Below are 26,613 nucleotides of genomic sequence, written 5' to 3'. Positions count from 1 at the left end.
CCGCCAAAAAATCTTCCAAACGGCCCAGTGGCGACCTCTCCTCTACTCCTTCCTCCAAAAGGCCACTGCCCGCCCCGCCTCCCCCACCTCCCACTGACCCCACTATGGATACCACCCCACCTCCCTCCTCTCCAGCCCCCTCCCTGTATACCTTTGTCCTAGCAAACCCTGATCCGAAATTCCTGGATGCCCGCACCCTCACCCTTGAAATCCGGAAGTACATCCCCAGTGCACCCATCACCCAACTTATCCCTCGCAGAGACTCTGTTCTCATCAAGTCTCCCTCTCCATCCTTCCATACTGATCTCCTCCGGCGCCTTCCACGCATCACCTTTGGGCCCCACGCATCCCTCACCCCATTCCTTACATCCTCCTCTCCTCGCCAACCCCAACCGCCTCGTCGTCCGCCGATCCTCACTGCCGTCATCACAAAACTCAGCCCTGTGGTCACGGAGGCTGAGGTGTTGGCGGAACTGAATGCCCACCCCTCCCTGGAAATCCGCTCTGCCCGCCGTATTTACAACTCCTCTGGCCCTACTTTCCTCATGCGTATCTTTACAGAGTCCGCCTCCTCCATCGACCACCTCCTCACGCAGGGAGCCCTGATTTTCAACCGCCGCCACCCTGTTGACCCGTCCCGTTCCCCTCCTCAATCTTACCGCTGCCAGCGTTGTCTTCTGTACAATGACCACCTCACCCAGAACTGCAAGAACCCACCCACCTGCCCCCATTGTAAAGCCTCCCACTTCCTCAAACAGTGTCCCAACCTCGCCTCCCCCCCATCCTGCAACACCTGCAATGAACCTCACCCCACCTATTCCTCCAAATGCAAAGCCAAGCCCCCTCCCACCAACCCTGAACTCACTGTCCCCCTTCGCCCCATTGACCCACCTATCCACCCTAACAATTCCCTCCGCCCTCCCCCTACGGCAGAAGACATCATCCGGTTCCTCACCGTCGTCCTGCAGAACATCCACCCCTTCCAGCGTCCCCACACACTCCAGCAGATTTCCCTCGCTGCCCGCTCTGTTTTCCACTTAAACACCTACGCCACATACTCCCACAACCAGGCCCACTTTACCTTCACCCGTCTAGACACCCTCGTTTAAGCCCCTCTCCCCTTCCCGCACCCACTCTCATGGCTCGTCAACAGTATCGTCTCCTCTACCTCAACATTCGCTCCCTCCTTGCAAACAAATACCTCTTCATGCATACCCTCTCCCAGCACCAGGTTGACTCCTTCATCCTTAATGAAACCTTCCTCCAACCCCACCGTGTGGTCCGCATCTCCCCTTATCTCCTTCACCGCACTGACAATCCCCTTCCCCTAGCTCGAGGCGGGGTTGCTATCGGCCACCTCCGGCATCTCCCTGTCCGGCCACAACCCCTCCTCAATGACCCAACCGAACACCTTCTCCTCAGCCTCTTTTCTCCCTCCCTCACCGTCACCTGTGCCACTATCTATATTCGCCCCGCAGCTCCTCTCCCCTTTGACTTCATTTCCCATGTTGACCGTACCTTCTCCACCTATGTGATCGCCGCTGACCTCAACATCCACAGCCGTGACCCTGCCACCCTTCGGCGGTGGCATCAGTTCCTTGCCACCCTCCATGGTGACCTTGTTCCTCTCCCACAGCACACCCGTCCTGAAAGTAACTCCACCCCCGATGTTATCCTCGCTTCCCCCAACCTCCTTGGTCACATTGCCGTTGATGTCCTCGATCCCGTCGGTAGTGACCATCTCCCTGTCCTTCTCACCATCTCCTCTACCCGTCTTGCCACTGCAGCCACCCGCCCCCCTGCCCCTCCGAAGTCTGTCCATGACTACCACCGTGCCAATTGGGATGCCTACCGGGAATCCATTGCCTTACAGGTCGACAGCCACCCCCTCACTTTCCACCACCCTGATGACATCACCCATGCCTCTTCCTTCCTCCAGAAGACCATCACTGACGCTGTGGAGGCTCTTGTCCCTACCAAACTCATCCACCCTCACCGCCCTACGCTTCCTCCGCAGGCCGTCCTTCTTCTGCGTGAATCCCGCAGGCTCTACCGCTCCTTCCTCCGCACTCGTGACCGGGATACTCTCACCCGCCACCGGCAATTACAGCGACATATCCGGAACCTCCTTACAGCAAAGAAACGCCGGGACTGGCGTCAGACATGCACACGCCTCAACTCCACCCTCCCTGTCAACTCCTCCAAGTACTGGTCAGCCTTCCACCGCCTTACTGGTAGCCATCCCACCCCGCATTACCCCATCCTCCATGACAATCGCCCTTTTCCTGACAACCTCAGTAAGGCTAACCATTTTGCTTCCCACCTATCCGAGGTCTTCTCCATTCCTGACGATCCCCATTTTGATTACTCCCTCTTCCCCACTGTCCTTGACCGCACTGACACCTCGGTCCCCCCGCTCGCCCCTAGCTTCCAGTACTTGGATCGGCTACCCCCCTCCGACATCAACACTCCCATCACCATGCAAGACATCACACTCGTCCTCCGCTCCAAACGCAACACCGCCCCTGGTCATGATGGCGTCACCTACCGCCACCTCAAGGAATCCCCTCCATCCTTCCTGTCTGTCCTTGCTACCCTGTACAATGTCCTCCTCTCCACTGGATTTTACCCTGACCTGTGGAAGACTTCCCGTGTCCTGCTGTTCCCTAAGCCTAACAAACCCCCCTCTGCTACCTCTTCCTATTGTCCCATCTGCCTCACCTCCGTGTTCAGTAAGGTCTTTGAGGCCATCCTCTCTCGCCGTATCCACTGCCACCTTAACCAGCACCGCCTCCTTCCTCTTACCCAATGTGGCTTCCGGCCTTCCTTCTCTGCTGACGACCAGCTCCTTAACCTTACCCATCTTCTTTCCCTCCAACTTAACTCCCGTCGCTCTGCTATCTTTGTTTCCCTTGACCTCCAGAACGCCTATGACCGTGTCTGGCATCCCGGGCTCCTTTTCAAACTCCAGACCTATGCTCTCCCCATCAACTTCGTCCGTCTCGTTGCTTCCTTCCTCTCCCATCGTCCCTCCTATGTGACTATCCACAATTCCCACTCCCGTACTTTCTACCCCTCTGCCGGCGTGCCCCAAGGTTCTGTCCTTTCCCCTCTCCTCTATCTCCTGTACACTGCTGATATGCCCAAACCTCCCCCTCCTGTTCATCTTCTCCAGTTCGCTGATGACACCGCCTTCCTAGCCCTTTATCCTACCCTTCAACGGTCCCAACGTACTCTCCAAACCCACCTTGACCAATTCACCACTTGGTGCAACCAGTGGTTCCTCCGTGTTAATCCCTCCAAGACCCAGGCGATCATCATAGGCCGCACCACCCGTTCCTTCCGCCTCCATGATTTCTACCTCACCATTTATGGCCGTCTTATCCACCTCACTCCTACCCTCAAATACCTTGGCCTCACCCTCGACCGCCACCTCACCTGGACTCCCCATCTCCTTACCATCCAAAACAAAGCTCACAACCGCCTCCGCCTCCTGAAACTCCTGTCCGGCCGGACATGGGGTCTGCATCCTTCTACCATCCTCCACACCTACAAATCCATGATCCGCCCCATCCTTTGTTATGCCAGCATCGCTTGAATTTCCGCCCCTCCCCGGTTCTATAACGCCCTCCAAATCCTCGAACGCCATGCGCTCCGCCTCGCCTTCCGCATCCGCCTTCCGTCCCCCACGCGCATCCTCTATGACCTCATCCCCTTCCCCCAGCTTCTCCTTTTCCTTGAACACATCCGCACACTCTATGTTGTCCGTCGCCTTGATCCCCCTCACCCCCTGGTGTCTCCCTTCCTCTCCACTCCCGACCAGTTGCCGCGCCTTTACCGTTGTGTCCCTCCCTCTCTCCATCTCCACACCCTCCATCTCCTTTCCCAACACAACTTCCACCGTCTACCGCTCCCGGATGATGAGCTTCGCCCTGACATCTACCCTTCCTACCAACTCTAACCCCCTCTTCCTGCCTCCTCCTCAGGGCTCCCTCTCCTCCCCCTCCCTCCTTCTGAGCGGATTTCCCCTCCTACTCCCCCTCCATCTCTTGTGCCTTCTTTCAGTGTCTCTGCGCTCCCTCCTGCCCTGTCTTCCCTTTTCCTCTCCCGCCCCATGTGTCTCCTGCCTCTTCGTGAACCCACGGTTACGCCTCCTCCCTTCCTCCCGCCGCTTCCCCAGCTGCCCCATGCTCTCCCCTCCTTTTCCATCCTCTCTGCCCTTTCCCTCGGCAGGTCCCACCTGGTAGTTTTATTCTTCGTCGTGTGTGCTCCGAGTGGCTTTTAAGTGTGTTGTTTCGGAGTGTTTTTAATACTGTGGCCGACTTTTAACCTGTGCCTGTGCATCTAGTGACTTCCATGTGTTTTAAGAATCACCAATTGTGTTTTTTAACTTTCTGGTGACTTTTGTAACTGTCCCCAATGAACGTCTACATATCAGTGTATTTTTACCTCCATTTTCTCCCCTTACTCTGTTTTATGTTCCCCCTTTTTACCTCCTTATGTATGTCTTATTTTATTCTTGTTTTAATTGTCATATCACTCGGCTGAAGAGCGGCGGATTGTGCTGCTGACAGCCCTCCCCTGCCCGTATGGGGCAGGGGAATGAAATCACAATAAAGAAAAAAAAAAAAATCCTAGCAGCCAGTCGTTGACTCACCTCGGAAGATGTTCTCCGTAGTTGAGAACGAAACGTCAGGGAGAAGAAGTTCTGCAGATCGACCACGGCAACTTAGCCCGGAAGTGTTTACTGATGAAGACGCCGGCCGTGAAAGCCTACATGGGATCATTATGTCTTATATTTTAATGCATGACTTGAGCAACTCATCTCTTAAATCACTGTACATCTTTGACGATATGTTCTTCATGTAAGTACTATTTGTTTTACACTCGTTTACATTAATGTGAACTTTTATTAGATAAGATATTTAATCTGACATACTCTTGATGCCCTCTCTCCCTCCATTTATCCCTCCTATCAACTCTGATCCTCACCTCCCTCCCGTCCTTTTCTCCGTCCTTTCCCTGGGCACCCTCTTCCCCCCCCCCCTTCCATCCTATGTTTTCTCCCTGCCTGACCTCTCCCTACCTCTCCCCCCCCCCCTCGAGTCCTTTTGTATTCCCCTCCTCTGCCTTCCCCACTCCGTCGCGTCTGCCCAGCACCCCCACCCCTCTTATGGGTCCTCATCCTCCATTGGCTACCTTCCCCCCTTCGCTTTTCCTCTCCTTCCCCACTTTTTTTATTTTCCCATCATCTGTCCAGTTTTCCCCCCACCTGATCTCGGCTGTGGTATGTCATATTTGCCAACCTTTTAGTGCAATGATCCAGTGAATGTTCAGTGCTGTTACGTCTTTCCAAGTGTTGCGAACAGAAACCGTGCTGTCGCTGGGTGTGAATTTTATGTCTTTTGCGAACAGAAACCAGACTGTCGCCGTGTTTTTTAATTGTCTGTCTATTATTTTCCTTGTCTGCTTCGTATGTGTTTTATTAGCCTCATCATCCGTTTGTTCTATGTTTCAAGTTCCACGAATTTTACGCCATGTTACCGTTTAAGTCTCCGATTTTATCGCCTGTTATTATCATATATTATCTTCACCTTTTTAAAACAAAGTCTGTAGGCTGAAGAGCGGCATACTAAGCTGCTGCCAGCCCGCCCCCTTCGGGGGGAACCGAAATTCAATAAAGAAAAAAATACTTATTTTAGATAATTACCTTACCTTCTGATGAAGTCATCCTTAGAGGTGACGAAACCTGGTCAAGGTATACAGAAAATCTATGCAACCGGCTGGGAGATTTTTACATATTTTTCAAAAAAACATTTATACGCTACTGGCCATTAAAATTGCTACACCACGAAGATGATGTGCTACAGACGCGAAATTTAACCGACAGGAAGAAGATGCTGTGATATGCAAATGATTAGCTTTTCAGAGCATTCACACAAGGTTGGCGCCGGTGGCGACACTACGACGTGCTGACATGAGGAAAGTTTCCAACAGATTTCTCATACACAAACAGCAGTTGACCGGCGTTTCATGGTGAAACGTTGTTGTGATGCCTCGTGTAAGGAGAAGAAATGCGTACCATCACGTTTCCGACTTCGATAATGGTCGGATTGTAGCCTATCGCGATTGCCGTTTTATCGTATCGCGACATTGCTGCTCGCGTTGCTCGAGATTCAATGACTGTTAGCAGAATATGGAATCTGTGGGTTCAGGAGGGTAATACGGAACGCCGTGCTGGATCCCAACGACCTCGTATCACTAGCAGTCGAGATTAGAGGCATCTTATCCGCATGGTTGTAACAGATCGTGCAGCCACGTCTCGATCCATGAGTCAACAGATGGGGACGTTTGCAAGACAACAACCATCTGCACGAACAGTTCGACGACGTTTGCAGCAGCACGGACTATCAGCTCGGAGATCACGGCTGTGGTTACCCTTGATGCTGAATCACAGACAGAACGCTTGCGATGGTGTACTCAACGACGAACCTGGGTGCACGAATCGCAAAACGTCATTTTTTCGGATGAATCCAGGTTCTGTTTACAGCATCATGATGGTCACATCCGTGTTTGCCTGCATCACGGTGAACGCACATTGGACGCGTGTATTCGTCATCGCCATATGGTATGGAGTGCCATTGGTTACACGTCTCGGTCACCTCTTGTTTGCATTGACGGCACTTTGAACAGTGGGCGTTACATTTCAGATGTGTTACGACCTGCGGCTCTACCCTTTATTCGATCCCTCCGAAACCCTACATTTCAGCAGGATAATGCAAGACCGTATGTTGCAGGTCCTGTACGGGCCTTTCTGGATACAGAAATTGTTAGACTGCTGCCCTGGCCGCACATTCTCCAGATCTCTCACCAGCTGAAAAGGTCTGGTCAATGGTGGCCAAGGAACTGGCTCGACACAATACGCCAGTCAGTACTCTTGATGAACTGTGGTATCGTGTTGAAGCTGCATGGGCGGCTGTACCTGTAAACGCCATCCAAAGTCTGTTTGATTCAATGCCCAGGCGTATCAAGGCCGTTATTACGGCCAGAGGTGGTTGTTCTGGGTACTGATTTTTCAGGATCTATGCACCCAAATTGCGTGAAAATGTAATCACATGTCAGTTCTAGTATAATATATTTGTCCAATGAATACCAGTTTATCATCTGGTCCAATGAATACCCGTTTATCATCAGCATTTCTTCTTGGTGTAGAACTTTAAATGGCCAGTAGTGTATTTGTGCATTCCTCGGCGCCTTCCCCAGGGAGCAGGTTCGGAATTGGTTGCAAGGAGTCTGCCATTGTGCCAGACTCCGGAGTCGGTCACTAGGTGCCTACAGTTGTGCTCTGAACGCGGGGACCACCCTGACGGTGGACGTGCATCGGCCACCGGAGAGCAGAGTGTTCGAGCAGTGTGGTGCGTGTTGCAGGATGGGCATGCAGCTGCCAGCCGCCTGGCAGGGCATGCCAGGCCAGCCGCAGATCCCGGCGGCGGCGCAGCAGATGGCGGCGGCGGCTCAGGGCGCGGCCATGCAGCAGCCGGCCGGCATGATGGCCTACCCCATGCAGCAGTTCCAGGTACGACCCGGCCCAGCTCGCCTGCATGACCCCGGCTGCCTGCCGCCACCCGGCCCTTCAGCGTTCGCGACGGCTTCCCCACTCCTCCCCCCCACCCGACTCCCTATACGACACCGCAGGGACGAACAGGGTCCTTCCTCCAGTGGTCTGACATACAGGATACCTGATCAAAAGTATCAGGATACTTATTAGTGGACACTGATCATCCTTCGCCTTTTTGAAGACTTGAACTCTGCTGGGGACCTTTCAGTTCTTCCTGAAGCGCAGGGTCCAGAGCAGCTGATCAAGGTGAACGCTAGGTTCTCGAGCAAAATCTACATCCTATCCTGTCCCAAAGATGAAATGAAATGTGCGTGTGGCTAGGGCCTGCCGTGGAGTAGACCAGTCGCCTGGTGCAAGTATTATTAGTTGAGGCCACTTCGGCGAGTTGCTTGTCGATGAGAATGAAATGATGAATAAGTCAACACACAGCCAGTCCCTAGGTGGAGAAAATCTCCAACCCAGCTGGCAGTCGAACCCTCGCATTCTTCTGCACTGATCGCTCAACTATGGAGATGGACGTACCAAAGATTTTCCACTTGGTTCACACTGAGACTCTGGGCCGGCCGCTCCGGTTCAGGAATATTATGGTCTACAAACCATTGTCTCACAGGTGCTGCCTTACGACGATGTGCGTCCTCATACTCGGACAATCATACTACCCTAACACTTTCTCTACTGTAAGCAACAATACTGTAAATGTGTCCATATCCTTCTACATTAAGCATTTTCGTAAGCCCAACAAGGGGATACTTCCCCGACCATGGAAAACAGCCCCATACTCCTCGGTACACCACATAATAGCTAGTAACGTTCCCCAGGCATTGGCCAAACCCAAACTCTTCTATCGCATTGCCACAGTTTATAGTGTGATCCATCACTTCAGATCACTCGTTTCCAGTCCAGTGGTGTCCCGCTTTGTATGACCTCAAACGTCACTAAGCACTGACTAGACAAATGCGTGGCTTCTGAGAAACTGCTCAGCCACTGTATACCTTCTTTTTAGCTCCCTACGCTCAGTCATCGTACTGCAGCGCTTTGGAACTCACGAGTGAGTCCTTCCGGTGATTTCATACGATATTTTATAACCACCCTCCTCAATGCCTTATGATTCTCTCCATCTTGATCATGGTGTAGCTGTAGTTGTTTCTTCGCTTTTACACCGTACAGACATACCAACAACAGTGGGCTTGAGGGGCTTTAGATGAGATGAAATGTCCCTAGTGAAATCCAATGGGTATCTGACGTTTGACGTAACTCAAATAGCTCTGAGCACTATGGGACTTCTGAGGTCATAAGTCCCCTAGAACTTAGGACTACTTAAACCTAACTAAGGACATCACACACATCCATGCCCGAGGCAAGATTCGAACCTGCGACCGTAGCGGTCGCGCGGTTCCAGACTGTAGCGACTAGAACCGCTCGGCCACTCTGGCCGGCCTTTGACGTAACTGACTTCTCCTTAGCTACCCATTCTGTTTTATTTATATACTGCTAACTGTTCGCTGGAGAAAGAATACCGTCACTTGATGTTCGGCAATTCAACGTTATTCACGCGTTTCGAGTAAACTCATCCTCAGAATATCAAAAGAAGTAAGGGGATCCGTACAGACGGTATGGCGTCGTGTACAAATAACAAATTGTAAACTGCATAACGCCATACCGTGTGTATGAAGCCCCTTACTTTCTTTAATACTATGCAGATGAGTTTCCTCGAAACGCGTAAATAACGCTGAGCTGCTGAACATGAAGTGACAGATTGCTGCCTCGGGATTACGGTGTAATGGGTTCGATTGCAGCCTGGGTCGGGCATTTTCTCTGCCCGGAGACTGCGCGTTCGTGTTGTCATTATCATTCGGCAAAGTGGCGAGACTGGACAGTAAAGAGATTTGGAATTTATGTGGGCGCTGATTACCACGCAGTTGAGCTCCCCACAAACCAAATATCATCATCATCACCATACTGTGACCAATTCCACATTACGTAGTAATGTCCAGATATTTTTGCTGACATAGCGTATAACGTCCATGAAACATTTTAAAAGATCGTTCTACGTAAATGGCTAAACATAAAGTAACAAATAATACTGGACGTGAAAGACCTAGTCTCAGAGGTATTTTCTTTAACGTGGTGCTGACAATTCAGCTTAGAAAACCGATGACACAGGCACTATCGACCGTAGTTCATGGAAAGGCAACGAATCTGGATGTCCAGATGTGTGTGAATTCCTAAGGGACCAAACTGCTTAGGTCATCAGTCACTAGACTTCCACACTACTTGAACTAACTTATGCTAAGAACAACACACACACCCATACCCGAGGGAGGACTCGAACCTCAGGCGGGAGGGACCGCGCAGTCCATGACACGACAGTCCGCGTGGCCACGAATCTGGCAGAGAAAACATTTTATGTGCCAAAATCTGCACGTTGCCGAACGGTAGTGAGTGTGCAAAGAGTTTTCCTTGGGAGGTTTCACAAGACACCACCATTTTACAACAACATAGCGAAGTGGTACAAGAAATTCGATGAGAGTGATTTCTTGGGCACTGCAAAACATTCGGGCCGATCGGCTGTGTCAAAAAGACAGTGATCGTGTGAGGGACATGATGTTGCGAAGTCGCCTACCGAGCCAGTGCAGAACTGAACATCCTTCAGTTAGGATTACAAACTTTGCTCCTGCAGTTCCTTAAGCCATGCCGGCAAACTGAAGTGTCTGCAGTTCCACACTGATATGCAGAATGGTCTTTAAAATAACTACTTCGAGAGCTAATTAATCTTCATTGACGAAGCCACTTTTCATCTTTCGAGAATGTTCGACCGAGACAGAAGATGGCGGACAGAGAACAAATATGCAACTGGCGAACACGTCCGGGATGCCGAAGAAGTTGACGTGTTACATTCCTTGTCGAACAGGACAGTCTTCAGACCGTTCGCTGAGAGGTCAATGGTGTCTCCTGTCTTCATATGCTGCATTTGTGGCTCATGTAGTGGCAGTGGTTGCACAGATTTCACGTTTCTACAAGAAGGCACACTTCCACAATTTCACTTTTCTGTACAGATTACGTGAATGAGACGTTGGGTAAGCCGTGTTGTGGCAGATGATCTGGATTTGCTCGGGTGGCCATCACAGTCGTCATACTGCCGCCTTGCGATTTTTTTCCTTGCGTGATGACATCAGGGTTAGCGTTTGTGTTCCACCTCTAACACAGAACCTCGAAGACTTGCGACACGGCATCACGGCAACTGTTCTTACCGCCAAGACTGATATGCTGGATCGGGAATGGACAGAAATGCACTCCCGATTGGATGTGTGCCATATGACTAAGAGTTGTCATATACATAGAACATTTACAAGGGTTGCCCAGAAAGCAATGCACCGCACTTTTTTCTTTAACACATATGGCCTTCCCCCAGCGTGAAAAAAGGGCGTGTATGCCCTGTCAGTACCAATCCTTGTGCTGGTGGCGGAGTCAGTGCTTCACTGTGTGAATCACCTCCTCATCGTCCGCAAAATGTCTTCCACGAATGGCATTCTTTAATGGCCTAAACAAGAGGAACTCTGAGAGGATAGGTCAGGGCTGTTAGGTGTGAAAGCCGTGGATGGTCTCCCCAATCGTCGCAAAATTGTGGATCTCCGCCGAACCGCCTTCTGATGACCTCACCCTCCGCGCCCAGCGACTAACTGTACTTCTGTCGACAGTAGGTATTCCATAGACTTTGCACAAGCGTTTGAGAATAACACCCACAGTTTCTTTCTCTGCAGTGAGATATTTAACGACGGCACGTTGCTTGTAACGTACATCACCTACAGACGCCATTTTGAAACTGTCCTGCAGCAACGCTATCTGTCGGAAGTGACCGGAACTTGGCGCGCTCACTCAGGAGACTTCAGATAATACATACGTAACGTTTCGCATTCGTAGCATTTTTTTCGGCTGAGGAAAAAAATGCCATGCCTTACTTTCTGGACAACCCTCGTATAAATATTGTAAAAAATCTTTGAGAGTTTGTCTTTCACATACTTTATCATTTGTTGCGATGTACTTGGCCATTTATCTCTAAAGAGTTTTTGGATATGTTTCGTAGACTTTCTAATTACTCTGTACACTTTAGGTTCAATAAGCTCCGAGGGAAGAAAGGATGACTAGGTTTTAACACCCCCTTGACTACGAGCTCATTGAAGCTCAAGCGCGGATTGGGGGAAGGATGACGAAGAAAATTGGCCATGGCCTTTCAAAGAAACCATCATGGCATTGGCCTTAAACGATTTAGGGAAATAGCGGGAAACCTTAATATGTTCTCGGAGTACTTTGAAATAAACTAAAGATGATATTAAAATTACAATCATCGTAGTTCTCAACATTGCCACACACACACACACACACACACATACACACACACACACAGAGAGAGAGAGAGAGAGAGAGAGAGAAACAGCCTTAACAGTTTGGAACTTCTTGGCAACTGGAAAGCTTTTTAGAGTAGCTCAATATCTTCAAAATACTCCTCCTTGATGTCAGATTTCAATTTGGGGAAGAGCATGACGACAATCCGGTTACACGATAATTCACACAAATCTAAAACTGCAGATTCAACTAAATACCTAGGAATTACAATTAATAAGAAACATAAATTGTAACCATCTCAAAGGAAACATTCTGGGGAAGGCGCAAGAGATACTGAGAAGATTCAACAAATAGACTGTCTACACTACTCTTCTCCATCATTTTCTGTTGAGTGGCTGCGCGGTTTGGGATCCTGCACCAGATAATATTGACGGAGGATGTTGCAAAAGTTCAAAGAATGACAGCCTATTTTGTATCACCGCTAAATAGGGTAGGGAATATCACGGAGAAGGTACTCAGACTGGGAAGTCATTAAAATAAGGTGTTTTTCCTCACGGCGAGATCGTTTCACGACATGTCAGTCACCAACGTTCTCCTCCGAATACCACAATATTTTGTCGACTTGCACGTACACAGGAAGAAATAACCATCTCAATAAAATAAAAGAAATCAGAGCTCGCATGGGAAGATTTTGGTGTTCATTTTTCCCACGTGCTATTAGAGTGTGGGACGGCCGAGGAACATTCTGCCATACACTTGTGAATTGCAGACTAGTCATCATAATGTAGGCGTTGACGAAGTCTTCTGGGGCCAAATAAAAGAATATGGCTGTATATGACGACTGCTATACCTTTTTCTCCTAAACACTGAAGCGAAAGAACTGTTGTGGAAAGGATAGCAATCACTCCTTTAAACGGACAGATAGATGTTACTATCCGTCCACATCAACTAGTTTATTGATCTAATCTGCCTCTGACTGGGTGACAGGAGTATGGGTGTCAAGGAAGCCAACAACATGTGGTTTACAGCTGGACTCCGACTCAGGTGGCACGTGGTTAAAAGTCTGGACGCGCAATCAAGAAAAGTGCGTTTTAAATCCCTGATCGTCCACCAGTATTTGGATTAATGTCCGTAGTTTTCCTAAAATGCTTAAAGAGAGTAATGGGTGGTTCCCTTAAAAAGCACACTGCAGACTCCCTTCCGAAATTTTCCCTTAATGACGTCATTGACGACGGGGGTTTAACTCCAGACACCCCTCCTTCAATTTTTGTTGCCATACTTACACCTGAAACTCCTCGCCTCGCGATATTTCAGTTGATATGGTATAAGCCAGTTCTTTTTTCGAAAACTGAACGCCGCTGTAATCCGAGGCATATGAGCACTGAATGGTGGCCTTATGAACAGTATATTATTTCTCATAGCGGAAACGTTGCAAACATATGTGATATGTTGGGCCAACAGTACTCTAATAATGTCCGAGTTCCGGTACGTTGGCGGATAAGGGAAGTCTTCCTCACATTCACGGTACATGTAGAAGATGTTGGGATGTATGTGTCTCTGGGGGTGATTTTTAGGCGGGTGGGAGGGGGGGGGGTGTTTGAACCAAGACCTGTTCCACAATTAATTCGTTGTGAGTATAGGACCCGCTGAAAACGGTATGACTGCCAAAACCGTTGCAGAATCACCACGAAGTCGGTGGTTGAATCAAGAGAGGCCCTGTTTCTATAGTTACACTAATATTCTACATACAGAAACATTCTAAGGTTGAGTTGTGGCATGGGTTTTAACAAGCACACAATTCAAGATACGAATGAAAAAGTGACTGGCCACCTTTCTGAAGCTGCAGTGTGTCTCTTCATGGATTCATTTCATTCACATGGGGTTCATAAAGAAGTATAAACCACCAATTAATTATCCAGAGTATTCCTAGGAAACGATGGATATATTAATCCTGAAGGGAGCTCGGTTAACTGGATGATACATTAATCTTCTCGATGAAAACTTTCCTGTTTCTGATTTTCATGTGTAAGGTACTCATTTTATTTTCAACTATATTTCGCAGTGGTTCGATCGCACTGAATCCTGCAATTGATGAGGCGAAGAGTGACCTGTTAATTCGCCCTCACACTCGACAAAACAACTGTACCCGTTTCAATCTGTGTGCGTTTGAGCACTATCACCATTATACACACAGCAGTTGCTGGAAATACGTCCTCCTCCATTAAAAGAGTATGGTTACGTATCGTACACTCATAGAGGTTAAATTTCCCTGCAAGGGGCCTCCCGGCCAAAGACGCCAAACGCTCACAGAGGTTAAAAGAAATATTTCCTTTCAGGAGGGCTAGTTTCCCACAAGAAACCGAAAAGATGCGCTAACACGCACGCACACACTATATATATATATATATATATATATATATATATATATATATATATATATATATATAAGCTCGCGCTCTCCTGCGGAGTAGCAGCGAAAAAGAGAGTGTAGTAGAAATTCTAGAATCCAGAAAGAAACATAAGCTCTGGAAGCGTATTTCCGTTGGTTGGGAAAACTTACATCGGAGTTACTTCCTACACGAATCATGCAACCTTCATATACCTGATATCACTTTTTGAGCGTAATCTCCTGCTTTGCATCTCAAACGACATTAGCTCTTCAATTCTACAGTTTCTTTCAAACGTCTTACAGCATTTACACCTCAGTTGAAATTGCTTTCGAATGTGTAATCCAATGAACCAAAATTTTCCTCCTAATACTCTGAATTGCTAACATCCTTCTTATCGTTATTTTCGTCCTGCAGTGACTCCCGACCCACTATATACATTCCTTCCATACACAGCCAGACCATCCCATCTATCCGAACCTAATTTTTTTATAATGGCCGAAGCAGCGCTTAAGATCAAACGGCGTACAACGCCGTACTTTTTTTATATATTTACTGTCTCTATAGAGGACAGTCCAATGAAATGTTGCCGTCGATAATTATATTGTTGACTTGTCCGTGGTATTTCAGAGCTTGCTGAATGAGCAGTTTGTTTCACACATTAAGCATGAGGAAACCCTGAGAAAGATTTGCTTACTGTTGTCAGATTAGTTTGGTAGGCGCTTCGTAATGACCTTCTCTCAACTGAGTTATGTACCGCGACTTCTCCAAAGACTTCAAGATGTTGCAGCTTTTGCACGTTATACAATCTCTCCGTAGTGTATGTTGAGCGTATGCACGCAGTGGTGCTTCATTGCAGCAGCCGGAGCGTCCTAAAATGTAAACATACGTCCGAGGCGATTAAAATGTTTGCATGGACGTCCGCCCGATAAATTCCCTTAGGGATGCTAGTCAAGACTTCTTCAGCTGATTGGGTATCATTAAAAACGTAGAAGTTTTACGATGATTTCAAGACAGTCACACTTTTGAGAGTAATGTGACCCGAAACATTAACATTTCTGAAGAAACCTTGTCATTTCACTGCAACTGAAGCATAAAACACTGCAACTGAAGGAGCAAAAGGAGATATGGATCAAAATAATCTGATGTACGTTCTAAGTATGTTTCAATGTATCATATGTTTAACTTTTTGGCACTGCCGTTCTTTCGAAGTCTTTGGTGACATCAAAATAGAAGGAAAGGAAGCAGTGGATTCTATTACGAAGCTTCCTGATATAATAAATGTATATCTCCCTGCATTATATTAGTATGCAACGGAAATGAATATAATTCTTTTGTCTTTTACCATGTATGGAAGTCTCTGACTCTTAACTAGAAAAATCTACATGTCTGTTAAATCCACCTGAAAGAATTTGTAGTGTCAACAGCATCAACTTTACTAGTAACAGATGCACAATATAATATTATTAAAAAAAACCGTACTGCTATTGTTACCTTCAAAAGTCACCTCTCTTACACTGTATAATTTTCAGTAGATTTATAAAATAGCTATGGTACATTTTTGAATTATACTGACAATGTCAATGTTGCTCTCGCCAAACATTGCCACATGGCCAGATCACAAAATCTTTGGGAAACATCTCTGTCGCGCCCTCTATTACGAACAGGGAAACCGAAACATACATGCACTGTTGACAAATAGAGCAGTATTTGACAAGTGATTATTGTTTTATTAATATCATAGTAGTTATCATTTTATTTCATAGAAGTGTAGTGGAATCACCAGAGAAATTATAAAAGTTAAGCAAATTTTTCGTTTCAAAATAAGTGGTGTATATGTTTGTTACTTTTTCTATAAAGCTAAGCATGTCTTAGAAGTCACGGAAGAAATTTTTTGTGCTTGCAATAAGAATGTCCGCAACAGTAGGAAATGTGAAACTTTGTCATCATTGTTGTTCTTAGTTACACATGCATGCTTTGTTTAATGACTATTTTGCCTAAAGTAGACTTTTACATTTATATGTTTTCATTTGTTTACTCATAAATGAGAAAATAGCTACACTGCCTGACAAAAAAGAAAAAAAAAATGATGCACCCAGAAGGGGAGCAGGAAACGAAATGGAACTTCACGGGTTTGAGAGGGTATGCAATGTTATTTCAGTGACTACGAAATCGAGTCAAATTTACTGAGATCTAGGCAGCATGAGCCCTCTTATGAGTGTGACGTTGTACCCGCTCTGGCCTTGGTGCGTGAAATGTGAAAATTTGTTGTAAGTTCCTGTGGGACTAAACTGCTGAGGTCATGGGTCCCTAGGTTTACACACTACTTAATCTAACTTAAACTAACTTACGCTAAGGAGAACACACACACACACCCATGCCCGAGGGAAGACTCGAACCTCCGACGGAGGGAGCCGCGAGTATCGTGACAAGTCGCCTCGGACAACGCGGCTACCCCGCGAGTCCCGGATGCGTGAACTGATTGCGTTGGACAGAGTGTGAGAAAGTCGTTGATTCCACTCCTTAGGCAGGCTGACCCACAACTGTTGTGACAGGTCCTTCATAATCCGGATTCAGGAACTGCAAGGGAGCTGACGTCCCATCTGCTCCCACACATTTTCCATTGGGGCAGATATGGAAATGTTGCTGGGCACAGAATTATGCAGACAGATTCCGGAGACAAGAGCCATGTGTGTACGAGTTTTATCCTTTCTAAAAATAGCATCATTATACTATAACGTGACAGGTTTTAGCGTCAGAGTTCCCTTCATCGCTATTAGCCGTGACCTGAGTCATATCAGATGGATCCACACATCATGACGCCGAGAGTAACTCCGCTGTCCTCTCCAAAACAATGGAAGAAGTCACCTCTCCCTAGATTTTCGCCATGCTCGCCGACGAATGTACCATGAATAGTGCCGATCCGCGATTCATCACAATGAGACGCCATTCATCAGCATTCCATGTTTCCCATTTTACGACCCCACTCCAAAATGGTACAAATGGCTCTGAGCACCATGGGACTCAACTGCTGAGGTCATAAGTCCCCTAGAACTTAGAACTACTTAAACCTAACTAACCTAAGGACATCACACACATCCATGCCCGAGGCAGGATTCGAACCTGCGACCGTAGCAGTCGCGCGGCTCCGGACTGAGCGCCTAGAACCGCTAGACCACCGCGGCCGGCGACCCCACTCCAAACGCAGCCGTTTGAGTGTTGTGTTAACGACAGCGCACGCCCTGCGTGGTAATTCCCTCGTCTGGCTGCTGCCAGTCCCGGATCAATGGTGTGGGATGATACAGAATGTAGTAACGAGTCCATTACTTGTTCTCGGATGGCTGGCGCGGATGTGGATTCGCGATCTTCCCTTGTGCTTGTGGTCCACCGGAACCTTGACTACAAGCATGGCTGCCCCCATTTTATCATGCAGTCCAACACCTTGATACTGTCACCTCCGAATGTCCCAATAATCTGGATATTGCACAATTTGACCAGCCGGCCAAATGGCGACCGTTACTGAGGCAATATTCAATATGAGTCTGCCTCATTGCGTGCACTTCACGGTGATCAGTCAACATCCGATGCTCTTCACATCCAACTCTGTAATCATTTACACACTCGCCGATGTGTATGTACAAATTTACATTGAGATCAGACTTTTCTTCTGGGTGATTCACCTTTTCTGTCAGGTAGTGTAAATAGATGTGTGATCAATATTCCGAAACTGTTTTAAGCTTCGTTGTGTCCCAGGAAGAAATATAGGAAAAAACACGGATTTTGTTTAAAAAAGGAATGGTATTCTAATGAGAAGAACCCAGCCATACTAAGCAGTTAATAAATTCATTATATATTCTTACAGTTTTCTCTTGTAATCTCATAACGCAAATTTTCCCCTTTATCATAAAGCATTTAGATTAGAGAAGGTATGAAAAATTTTGTTTTGTTAATCCAGATAAATGGCAAAATGCAAGAATAATTAATGGCCTAAAGTTTTAGACTAAGCTATGATGTCACTGAATCAGAAAGCTCATTCACCATTTTTAGAGGATTTTTGTGTTCTGTTAAGATGTGTAGTAACTGCTCAAAATTAAAATTTATCGCTCTAGCTGTACAATACTTCGATATCTGTAATGTGTGTGTTTATAAAGCCATCGTAAATGCATTGTTCAGTTCATTTGTGGAGGTATTGCTGTTTTGCAATAGCTATTTATTGGGTGGTGCCTAAGCGTGTGCCGCCTTGTCTAAATGGTGCATTGTGAAACTGACTCTTGCATTGCTCTCTTGTTGATAATTTTTAACATAATTTTTGGGATGATGTGGTGTGTGAGTGTGTTTGACATGCATGCCTCCTACTTTTGCTCCTTGCTATTTTTTTACTTGTTTTGTACCTCTTTGGGAAACCTCTTTCTTAACATCTTGCATGCTGTTTATAAAATCGCATGGGACTTGCGTAATTGTAGAACATCATAAACATTGTAATATTATGATGAACAGGAATCTGGAGACATTTTCAAAACATTTTCTTGAGTCATTTGAAAACGTCACTGTCATATAGATAAGAGACTTTCATTAAGCACATTACAAGAAAATCACTCGAGTAATAACTGTTTCCAGTCACACTTCATTTTCTTCATTGTGTTAAATTACCACAATTTGTTCATAAAATCATTTTTTTAACGGAAGAACAAGTTAGACTCTTTGATATTTGAGACAGCATGAACATTCCGTGAAAAATAGATTGATTGCAGAATTCTTAACTGTAGACTCAATCCAGAAGATTGGAAAGTTGGCCTCACTAAAGAGGGTTCTTGTGTCTTTCTTTCAGGCACAGTGATATGCATATGATACAGTAGCCGGGCGGTCAGCCCCGGCAGCCAATCCACGCTCGTTAAACCAAGTGATAACTCAACCTTGCATGAGTAACAGATATACGTAACTACAGAACCACCTGCACCGCCATTCCGCTAGGCCTGCTGCAGCCTGCAACCTCTATATATATATTATATAAATAAATAAATAAATATAACTGTAATGGTAGAAAGCCCAAGGCTAGCTGTACACCCACCTGTGTCAGGCATTATGGTCTCAATACCGGAAAGTCAATAGTAGCTAGAAAAAAAAGAAAACAATGAAAAAACCGCACGGTGGCTAGCGACTACTTCAAGCCCACTCTGTCGCAGCTGCACTAAAATCCATCCATTTTTCTCAACAGATTGAAAAGGAAAAAGTTTCACGTTTGTTCCGAGGAGCACTGTAACATTGTAATTAAAGCTGAAAGACCCTGTGTTGCGTCGTGATTGCTTCGAAAAGCGGTACCTCCGTACCTGCCATCGAAGCATCGCAGACGTAACTTTCAGAGCGCCGCCATACTTGATTCGTTCTCGGAAACGATCGTTGCATACTCTTACGAACTGTGAATCCAACAATAACTGCGCTTATTTTAGTTTCATCCACTCAAATTCAGACGTTAGGAGGCCTGAATAGGAAAAAAAAGAAAGCGTTTGTTGTTCCCTAAGCTGCCTTACTACAATCCAAAAGACTGTGTGGAATGTTCAAACGAGATCGCTGCCGAACTTTCTAAACATGTTTAACCAATATTTCCCCCTGCATTTTCGGTTCACAACACATACAACTGCAGTGACAGAACATCTACACGATCCCACTTCGAAGCATTTTATACAGTGTGTCAGACAAACAAAGGGCACGTAGATTTCGTGGTTATTTTTATACAAACTTTGTAAGCATTCATATGAATAATGTGTCAACTGAAATAAAAACTGCCGTAGAGAAACGTACTGCTGTTATAAATAGCGAGCTTCCGACGTAAATACCAATATCACTAGTTCAGCTGTCAAATATAGGGGAAAAAGCACAGTTATTGTTCATTCTCTGAAACATATTTTATTAAGCATTTTTTCTGAACGATCACTGTAGAAAGAGTCAAATATGGCCGCCAAATTCAGGCACTTCACTAAAACTATATATTTATTCAAATGAAACAATAGATTTCTTAGAAGACTCTAACATTTTGTACAATCCATTTGGTCATAGATTTTTATTAACCTAGTGTTATTAAGAGAATGACTCTGTAAATAAGTCAGTGTAAGTACATTCCACACTGGATGTGCATATGATTCTGCCTACAAGAAAAGGCACAAAACCGTTGTCTATGCGTCATTTCTTCAGAGAAGAAAAATATTTTAATCATAAATAAGAAATTGATTGCATTAGTAAGCTAACGCTGAAGTCCTGAAATTTGTTTCGTAGACAGCTGTATTTTATTTCTTTCGCCTTCAAGTGTGGTATGTATATCGACAAACAGGAACTTTCTCCATGAGGCTCGTTTGCATGATACTGGAGACAGGAGCCGTTGCTAATTTGTTTCCTTTGTTCTTCCGTCATCAGATACACATGAAATTACTTGGCACCTTTACCTACCCATGAACCACGTAGAAGCACCCAACACGCCTTCTTTTGACACCACATTTCTTTCTCTCGTAGTACAGCAACCAGGCATTCTTTCACGGGTTTCATATCTGTTCCTACTAGCGAGCACATCTTTCATGGCGGCTGCAATAGAGAAAGAGTAACTGCACTTCGAACGAACGACTGTCAAATCTTCGTAGCTTCATCATGGTTCCCTGTAGTTTTGTTTACGCGGATCGTCGTCATCTTTCAAATATGCCTAAGAGAGGGGAAGAAACACATTACAATATGTTTGTTTTTCTCACTTTAGTTTCATTGTTTATTTTCTTTCTCTCCCCCTTCCACTTTATTTTGATTTTGCGGTGACGTGCGACAAGTCACGAGCATGGCAGCAGGCACAGTTCGCGAAGAAACCTGCTCCAGATCTTCCGCAGCGAATCCGCAATTCCGGAGGCGCGTCCGAAATTGCACGTCGGAAATCGCGCGTCTAAACTTGCGCGCGTAAGCTCTCGCGTCAGAAATCTCATCGCTTCGCTTGTAGCGCACGGAAGACGACTTGCGGCGGACGGGAGCATTTATATTCGCGAACTGTGCCCGCCGCCGAGACCTCCCCCTGTCCAATCCCGCGCCCTGGTGTGTCTGCTGAACTGTCGCCTCGCGCGCTCAACCTTCTTCCCTGGTAGCTCAAGATGTGATGTTTGTTTTGGCCGGCGCGCGGCTTCCGCAGTTGGCAGACGACGATTGGCTAGCTCCCAGTCTCCTGGTCTGATGGTAAGACGGCCAGGCCGCGAGCGACGAGTGTGAGTAGAGAGAGTGGTCGTGGTGTTGGTGGTGGTGGTGGTGACGGTGGTGACGATGACCCGCTGGGCTCGAGCGCACGCCCTCGCCGCTCTGCCCGACCCCTGCAAACAGCCAAAACTCTTGCATGCTAATTCTTCACTTCAATTTCTGTTCTGTTCTCAAACAACAAAAAAATCAACAACTACTATTACAACAAAAACACTTAGAAATAAAAGTAACAAGGATACACATTCGTAGAAAAAAAAACTGTGCAGATCTTTTTTTTTAATTATATATATATAGGAGCTTATGAGGTGTTGGGGCAAAACTTGACAAAAGTTATAAATCAGAAGATTGCCTGAATCAGTCTCATAATGCTGAATGTAGGTTGTGTTTCGACACATGAGAAAAAATTTTCAAACACGAACATAAATACTGAGTGAAAATGGAGTCTGTCATACTTGAGAATACTACATAGATATAATTTAGGGAAAATGAACCTGACTTGTGTGAAACAGAAAGAATCTAAAATTTGGGGTGGGGCTTATTTTCATAGTACCGAGAAGTGTGGATAACATGGTTCATGTGTACTTGTTAAATGATAAGAAAATATAAGGGTCATCCCTTATAATATGTACAAAGTTCAGTGTAGCTAGCAGAGACAGAAAATACCCTTATGTAGATTGTAGATATTCACACCTTAGGTCATAAAACAATGGGAGTGTCAGGAAGAATTAACATTCTCTCCTGAAGGTCGGTTATTGATGATTATAAGAGGAAAATACCAAAAAAGATAGAAATGAGGTAACCATGCTAGTTATTTAGACTAGATTTTAAATGTAGTGTCGATAAATAGGAATATGTAACCCAATGTTAAAACTGTATCCGCCGTGAAAACCAAAATAATCGCATAGTAAGTTGGCTGAGGTGTCTAATCCACTGTACACAGAGGGAATTTTATATATATTTAAGAAAGATAACCACTGAAATAATAATATATATTATATAATGTGAAAGACGGACAGTAGGAGTAAACTTAGATAAAAATTAGTGTTGTTTGTAGGATGCCATTTAAGAAATCGGCATAGTGAAAAACATAGTGCTAGTATTCGTAGCTTTTGGAATGGTTTGTATATACGTGAGGATAGTGTTGTTAATTCCTTCTGCTTGTTTCAGATTTGACACCTCAGCTGAAAAAAAAAATATATTGTAGTAGGCATAACAAATTATATGTATGTGACCTTCCCTTTTCTCCCCACTCCTTTAACCCGTTTTTGTTGGTCACTGCAAAACACTTGACTCAATGTCTTGCGGCATTCATCATTAGCAAAATTTAAAGTGATAAGCAGCTCCTCTTTCCCTGCTGGGAAATGAAAGACTGATATCAGATGCAAAGATTTTTAAATATAATACGAAAAAATTACAGTATGAATTACAGTTTTTGCCGTTTGTATTTGCAGTTTATTTATTAGAGCAACAGATCGTCGAAACAATTACTGGAAATAATGTTTTTAGTGAGACGATATCGCAGGGCAGTGTTCAACTTTTTTGCAGTGTTTTCTTCCTATAACACCACCAATATCATCACATTAGCCACTGGGCTTGTGCAAATCATTTACAGAACGTTGTTTAATCTTAGGCATGGCAACCTATTTGAAAGAAAAAGACAGGTTTAACCAACAGCATCACAGTATAAATATGCACATGTTGTTAAAAGATACAAGCATATTGCCACTGTATCCTTACACAACAACACATTACTCAAAAAGAGTGAGATTGGCTTCCATCTCACCTGCATAAAAATGTTAATGTAACTGGAAATATTTTGACTTGTGAATGAAGTGGTTCATAGTTTAAATGACGAAACAAGCACAGCAGTCATATAATTTTATATAAAGGTGTAATTAGAATATAGCAAGGTTTGCTGTTTCTTATTTTTAAAAGAAATTCGAACGGAGATTTATTACTACACGCATTATTGCAAATGGTGTTTTCATTCAATTTTGAAATTTTAAGAAAAGATATATAAAGAATTTAATTTACTATCAGATCCTACTTAGTTACACAATGATAGATTTATAAATACTAACTTTATTGCAAGTTAAAAAAGCAAAGCTCCAATTTGATATATTTGCAAATATTTTGTAATAATTAGTTTTTCATTTTGTACAAAGTGACTATTTTTGTTAAATATTTAAATCAAATAAACTTAAGAGTTTTAGGAAAGGAAATATACATGAACACTAAAAATATTTGCAAGACATTAAATGGAGAGTTAGAAGATTTTGAATTATTTTATAAAGATATTCACCAGATGTTGCCCTATGCCCATAGTGGTGATTTGACATGTTATGTATTCTCTCCCCCCCTTAAACCCACTCCTTGTTCCCTAGAGATGTTGCTTGGTAATATCAGGTTGTTTCTTCAAATGACACTTTGTTTCCAACATGTTGGTGTTTAGTGTTAAGTTGCTTAATGTGTATCAGTAAATACATTGCAATTTTTAAAGAAAAAATTGCTTATATCATGAAAGTTATCAATTTAAAATAGCCTAAACGTGGTGCCATGAATGGTGGAGAATATTTTGTACTCTGTGAGTGGAAGTGAAGTGTTTTGATACAAGATTTAAAGAAAAACACAAAAAAATCCGACAAGTATTAATATTGGAATCGCTTAATTTGACATAATGTGAACTGTCGTTGAGATTATGTTGTTTGTAAGACACAGTAATTTGCACACTAGATGTAGTTGCACTCAAAATAGCAAATGTGTGTGTGTATTTGTTTTCTATGTGATGGAAGGAAGCCACGTGAATGTAAATAAATGTGAAAATATGTGAAATTTCCCTTCGTGTATTTCCTACAGATAAATAGGTGAAAAGATGCAGCTAGACATAATTTATCACACGTAAATGAACCGTTATCAATTGAAGTTGCAACGAACTATAATGTAAGCCATCGAGCTGTGAATGTCACAAGCCATAGTATATTATTAAAAGCATGTTCAATGATAATGTGAAAGCACTGTAATTTATTTTTTGTGGGGGGAGGGAGGGAAACAAAAAGAGCTTCCAGTCATAAGTATGATTCTCTATATTTTTGGTATAGTGTGTTCTGGAAGAAGATTGGAAGTATTTCGAGTAAGAGAGAACTATAAGTTGATCATCCTAACGGTAGCACGAACTTACATCATATTCGCTGAGTGAACAAACTAATGTAATTGCTGAATAGATGAGTCAGTTTTTGACTGTTTCCACCTGCTGGAAGAAGAATGACTGCAGGATGCGTACATACTGCTCTGGAGCTTTTGAGTTTTTTTTTCTCGCAACGCTGAAGCTAACATCTCCAGTGACACGTTTCTCCTGCCAGCTACGTTCAGTGCGCATTAGAGTTGTGTGAAGGTCACAATGATCTGACGATGGAAAAATGTCAAATCATATCAGAAGTGTAGCCTTGAGTAAATTAATGACATATTTTTGACGGAAGGAGAAATGTAAGCGTGAATGATGAAGGGTCTGTACTTTCGCTCGTATACGTTTTGCGCTGGGCAGTAGCGACCAGGAGAAATCTGTCTACGGGAGATGTTGTCATGGGTAGAATATCATGACTGATGCAGAAAGCAATCTAGCAAATGAGATCAACCTAGGACCTCGCCCTCCTCACACACACACACACTCACCCCTGTACTCTGTGTAGCAAGTGTTTTATACCAGCAACAAAAGTAACATGTAATGAATAGTCCCATATGCTGGGGGTGAAAAATGGTATGTTAAATATAACCTAAGAAGTGAACCAAAATGTAGATAGCCTGAAACGAATACCTAGATTGGTAGTGGAGAATGGAATTGAGAATAAAGAAAGTTATAATAAAACTTTGTTTTACATTCATTTCTTTTCCCTCTCCTGCCTTTGAGCCATATTTCTTAATGCACCATTTTTGCATCACGCTAAAATGAATAATAATTCTACCGCTGTATACGCGAGATGCTGGTGAGAGTGATTCCTATCTCATGGACTGTAAGACACGGCAAGCGATCATTAACGTTCCTCTACCTCAGTCTACTACAGGAACACAGAGATGCAAACCACCATAAAATACAGAGGATAATATTACAGACGATACTTTCGTGTCATTACTGAAAACACGAGGAAAAACTTACTTTCTTACACTTACTCAGCAGCATAGCATACACTAGTAATAACATGAAAACTAGTACCATCTCATTAATACCATCTCATCCTTTTCATCTGTTCGGTGGGACTATTGCTGACAGGTTTTCCACAACACCAAGTGTGATAAAAAAATTATGCCGGCAGTTTCATTCTCGTGTACATCGACGCAGTGAGTAAACGTTTTAAGCTGCAAATGCCTCGGATAATGAACTAATTTTCTGAAAATATTTTAAGCCCAGATAGATCTGTAACTGAGAAAATCTTAGGGCATCTTTCGGTTAGTGGCATGACAGTTTCATGGAAGCTGTTGCAAAAATATACGTTAGCGATATCGTAAACTAACAAAGCTGCGAATGTTAGTAACCAAGCACCAAGCAGTCGGCATTGTGGAACACATTATTCAATGTAGATATGTTTAATGGCGATAGCAGCTTCCAGCGAAGGACCCGTTTTCCTAAAACGAATAACTGAGTACTGCAACAAAACCAGTCTCCTAGCGATACCAGTTAAAATATTTAGTATTATAGCATCTTGTAGGGCCTGTCATGATTTCGACAGTGGTTGAAACCGCTAAATGTCAGACATTATTTCCAGTACATTTTTAAGATACAACCGCATTTCCTAACCGACACTAAGAAATCAAAACTAGCCTATGAATTCTCTATTAGTTTAGTATTCTTGCCACTGTGTTCAGTGAATGAAGGATGTAAGCTGTGCGATGAAATACCCACAATGGTCCTTTTGTTGAGAAAGAAAACTTATACGGAGAAGCGATCAGCTCAAATGTTAAAATGTGTGTGAATTTCTAAGGGACCAAACTGCTGAGGTCATCAGTCCCTAGACTTATAGACTACTTAAACTAACTTATGCTAAGAACAACGCA

General features: G+C 44.6%; 1 protein-coding gene across 1 annotated transcript in view; it reads left to right on the top strand.

The window, feature by feature from the left end:
* LOC126260102 (cytotoxic granule associated RNA binding protein TIA1-like) overlaps nucleotides 1–25,402 on the top strand; it is a 1,041,743-nt gene extending 1,016,341 nt beyond the window's left edge. The window contains exons 7-8 of the mRNA XM_049957334.1: nucleotides 7,429–7,576; nucleotides 21,506–25,402. Coding sequence (XP_049813291.1) covers nucleotides 7,429–7,576; nucleotides 21,506–21,547 — 190 coding nt within the window. The 3' untranslated portion in view covers nucleotides 21,548–25,402. The remainder of the gene's footprint in view (nucleotides 1–7,428; nucleotides 7,577–21,505) is intronic.
* The last annotated feature ends 1,211 nt before the right edge of the window (nucleotides 25,403–26,613 follow it).

Source organism: Schistocerca nitens, chromosome 5, assembly GCF_023898315.1.
Source record: "Schistocerca nitens isolate TAMUIC-IGC-003100 chromosome 5, iqSchNite1.1, whole genome shotgun sequence".
Taxonomy (NCBI): domain Eukaryota; kingdom Metazoa; phylum Arthropoda; class Insecta; order Orthoptera; family Acrididae; genus Schistocerca; species Schistocerca nitens.
The sequence above is the reverse complement of the archived record's forward strand: the minus strand, read 5'-3'. Positions and strand labels throughout refer to the sequence as shown.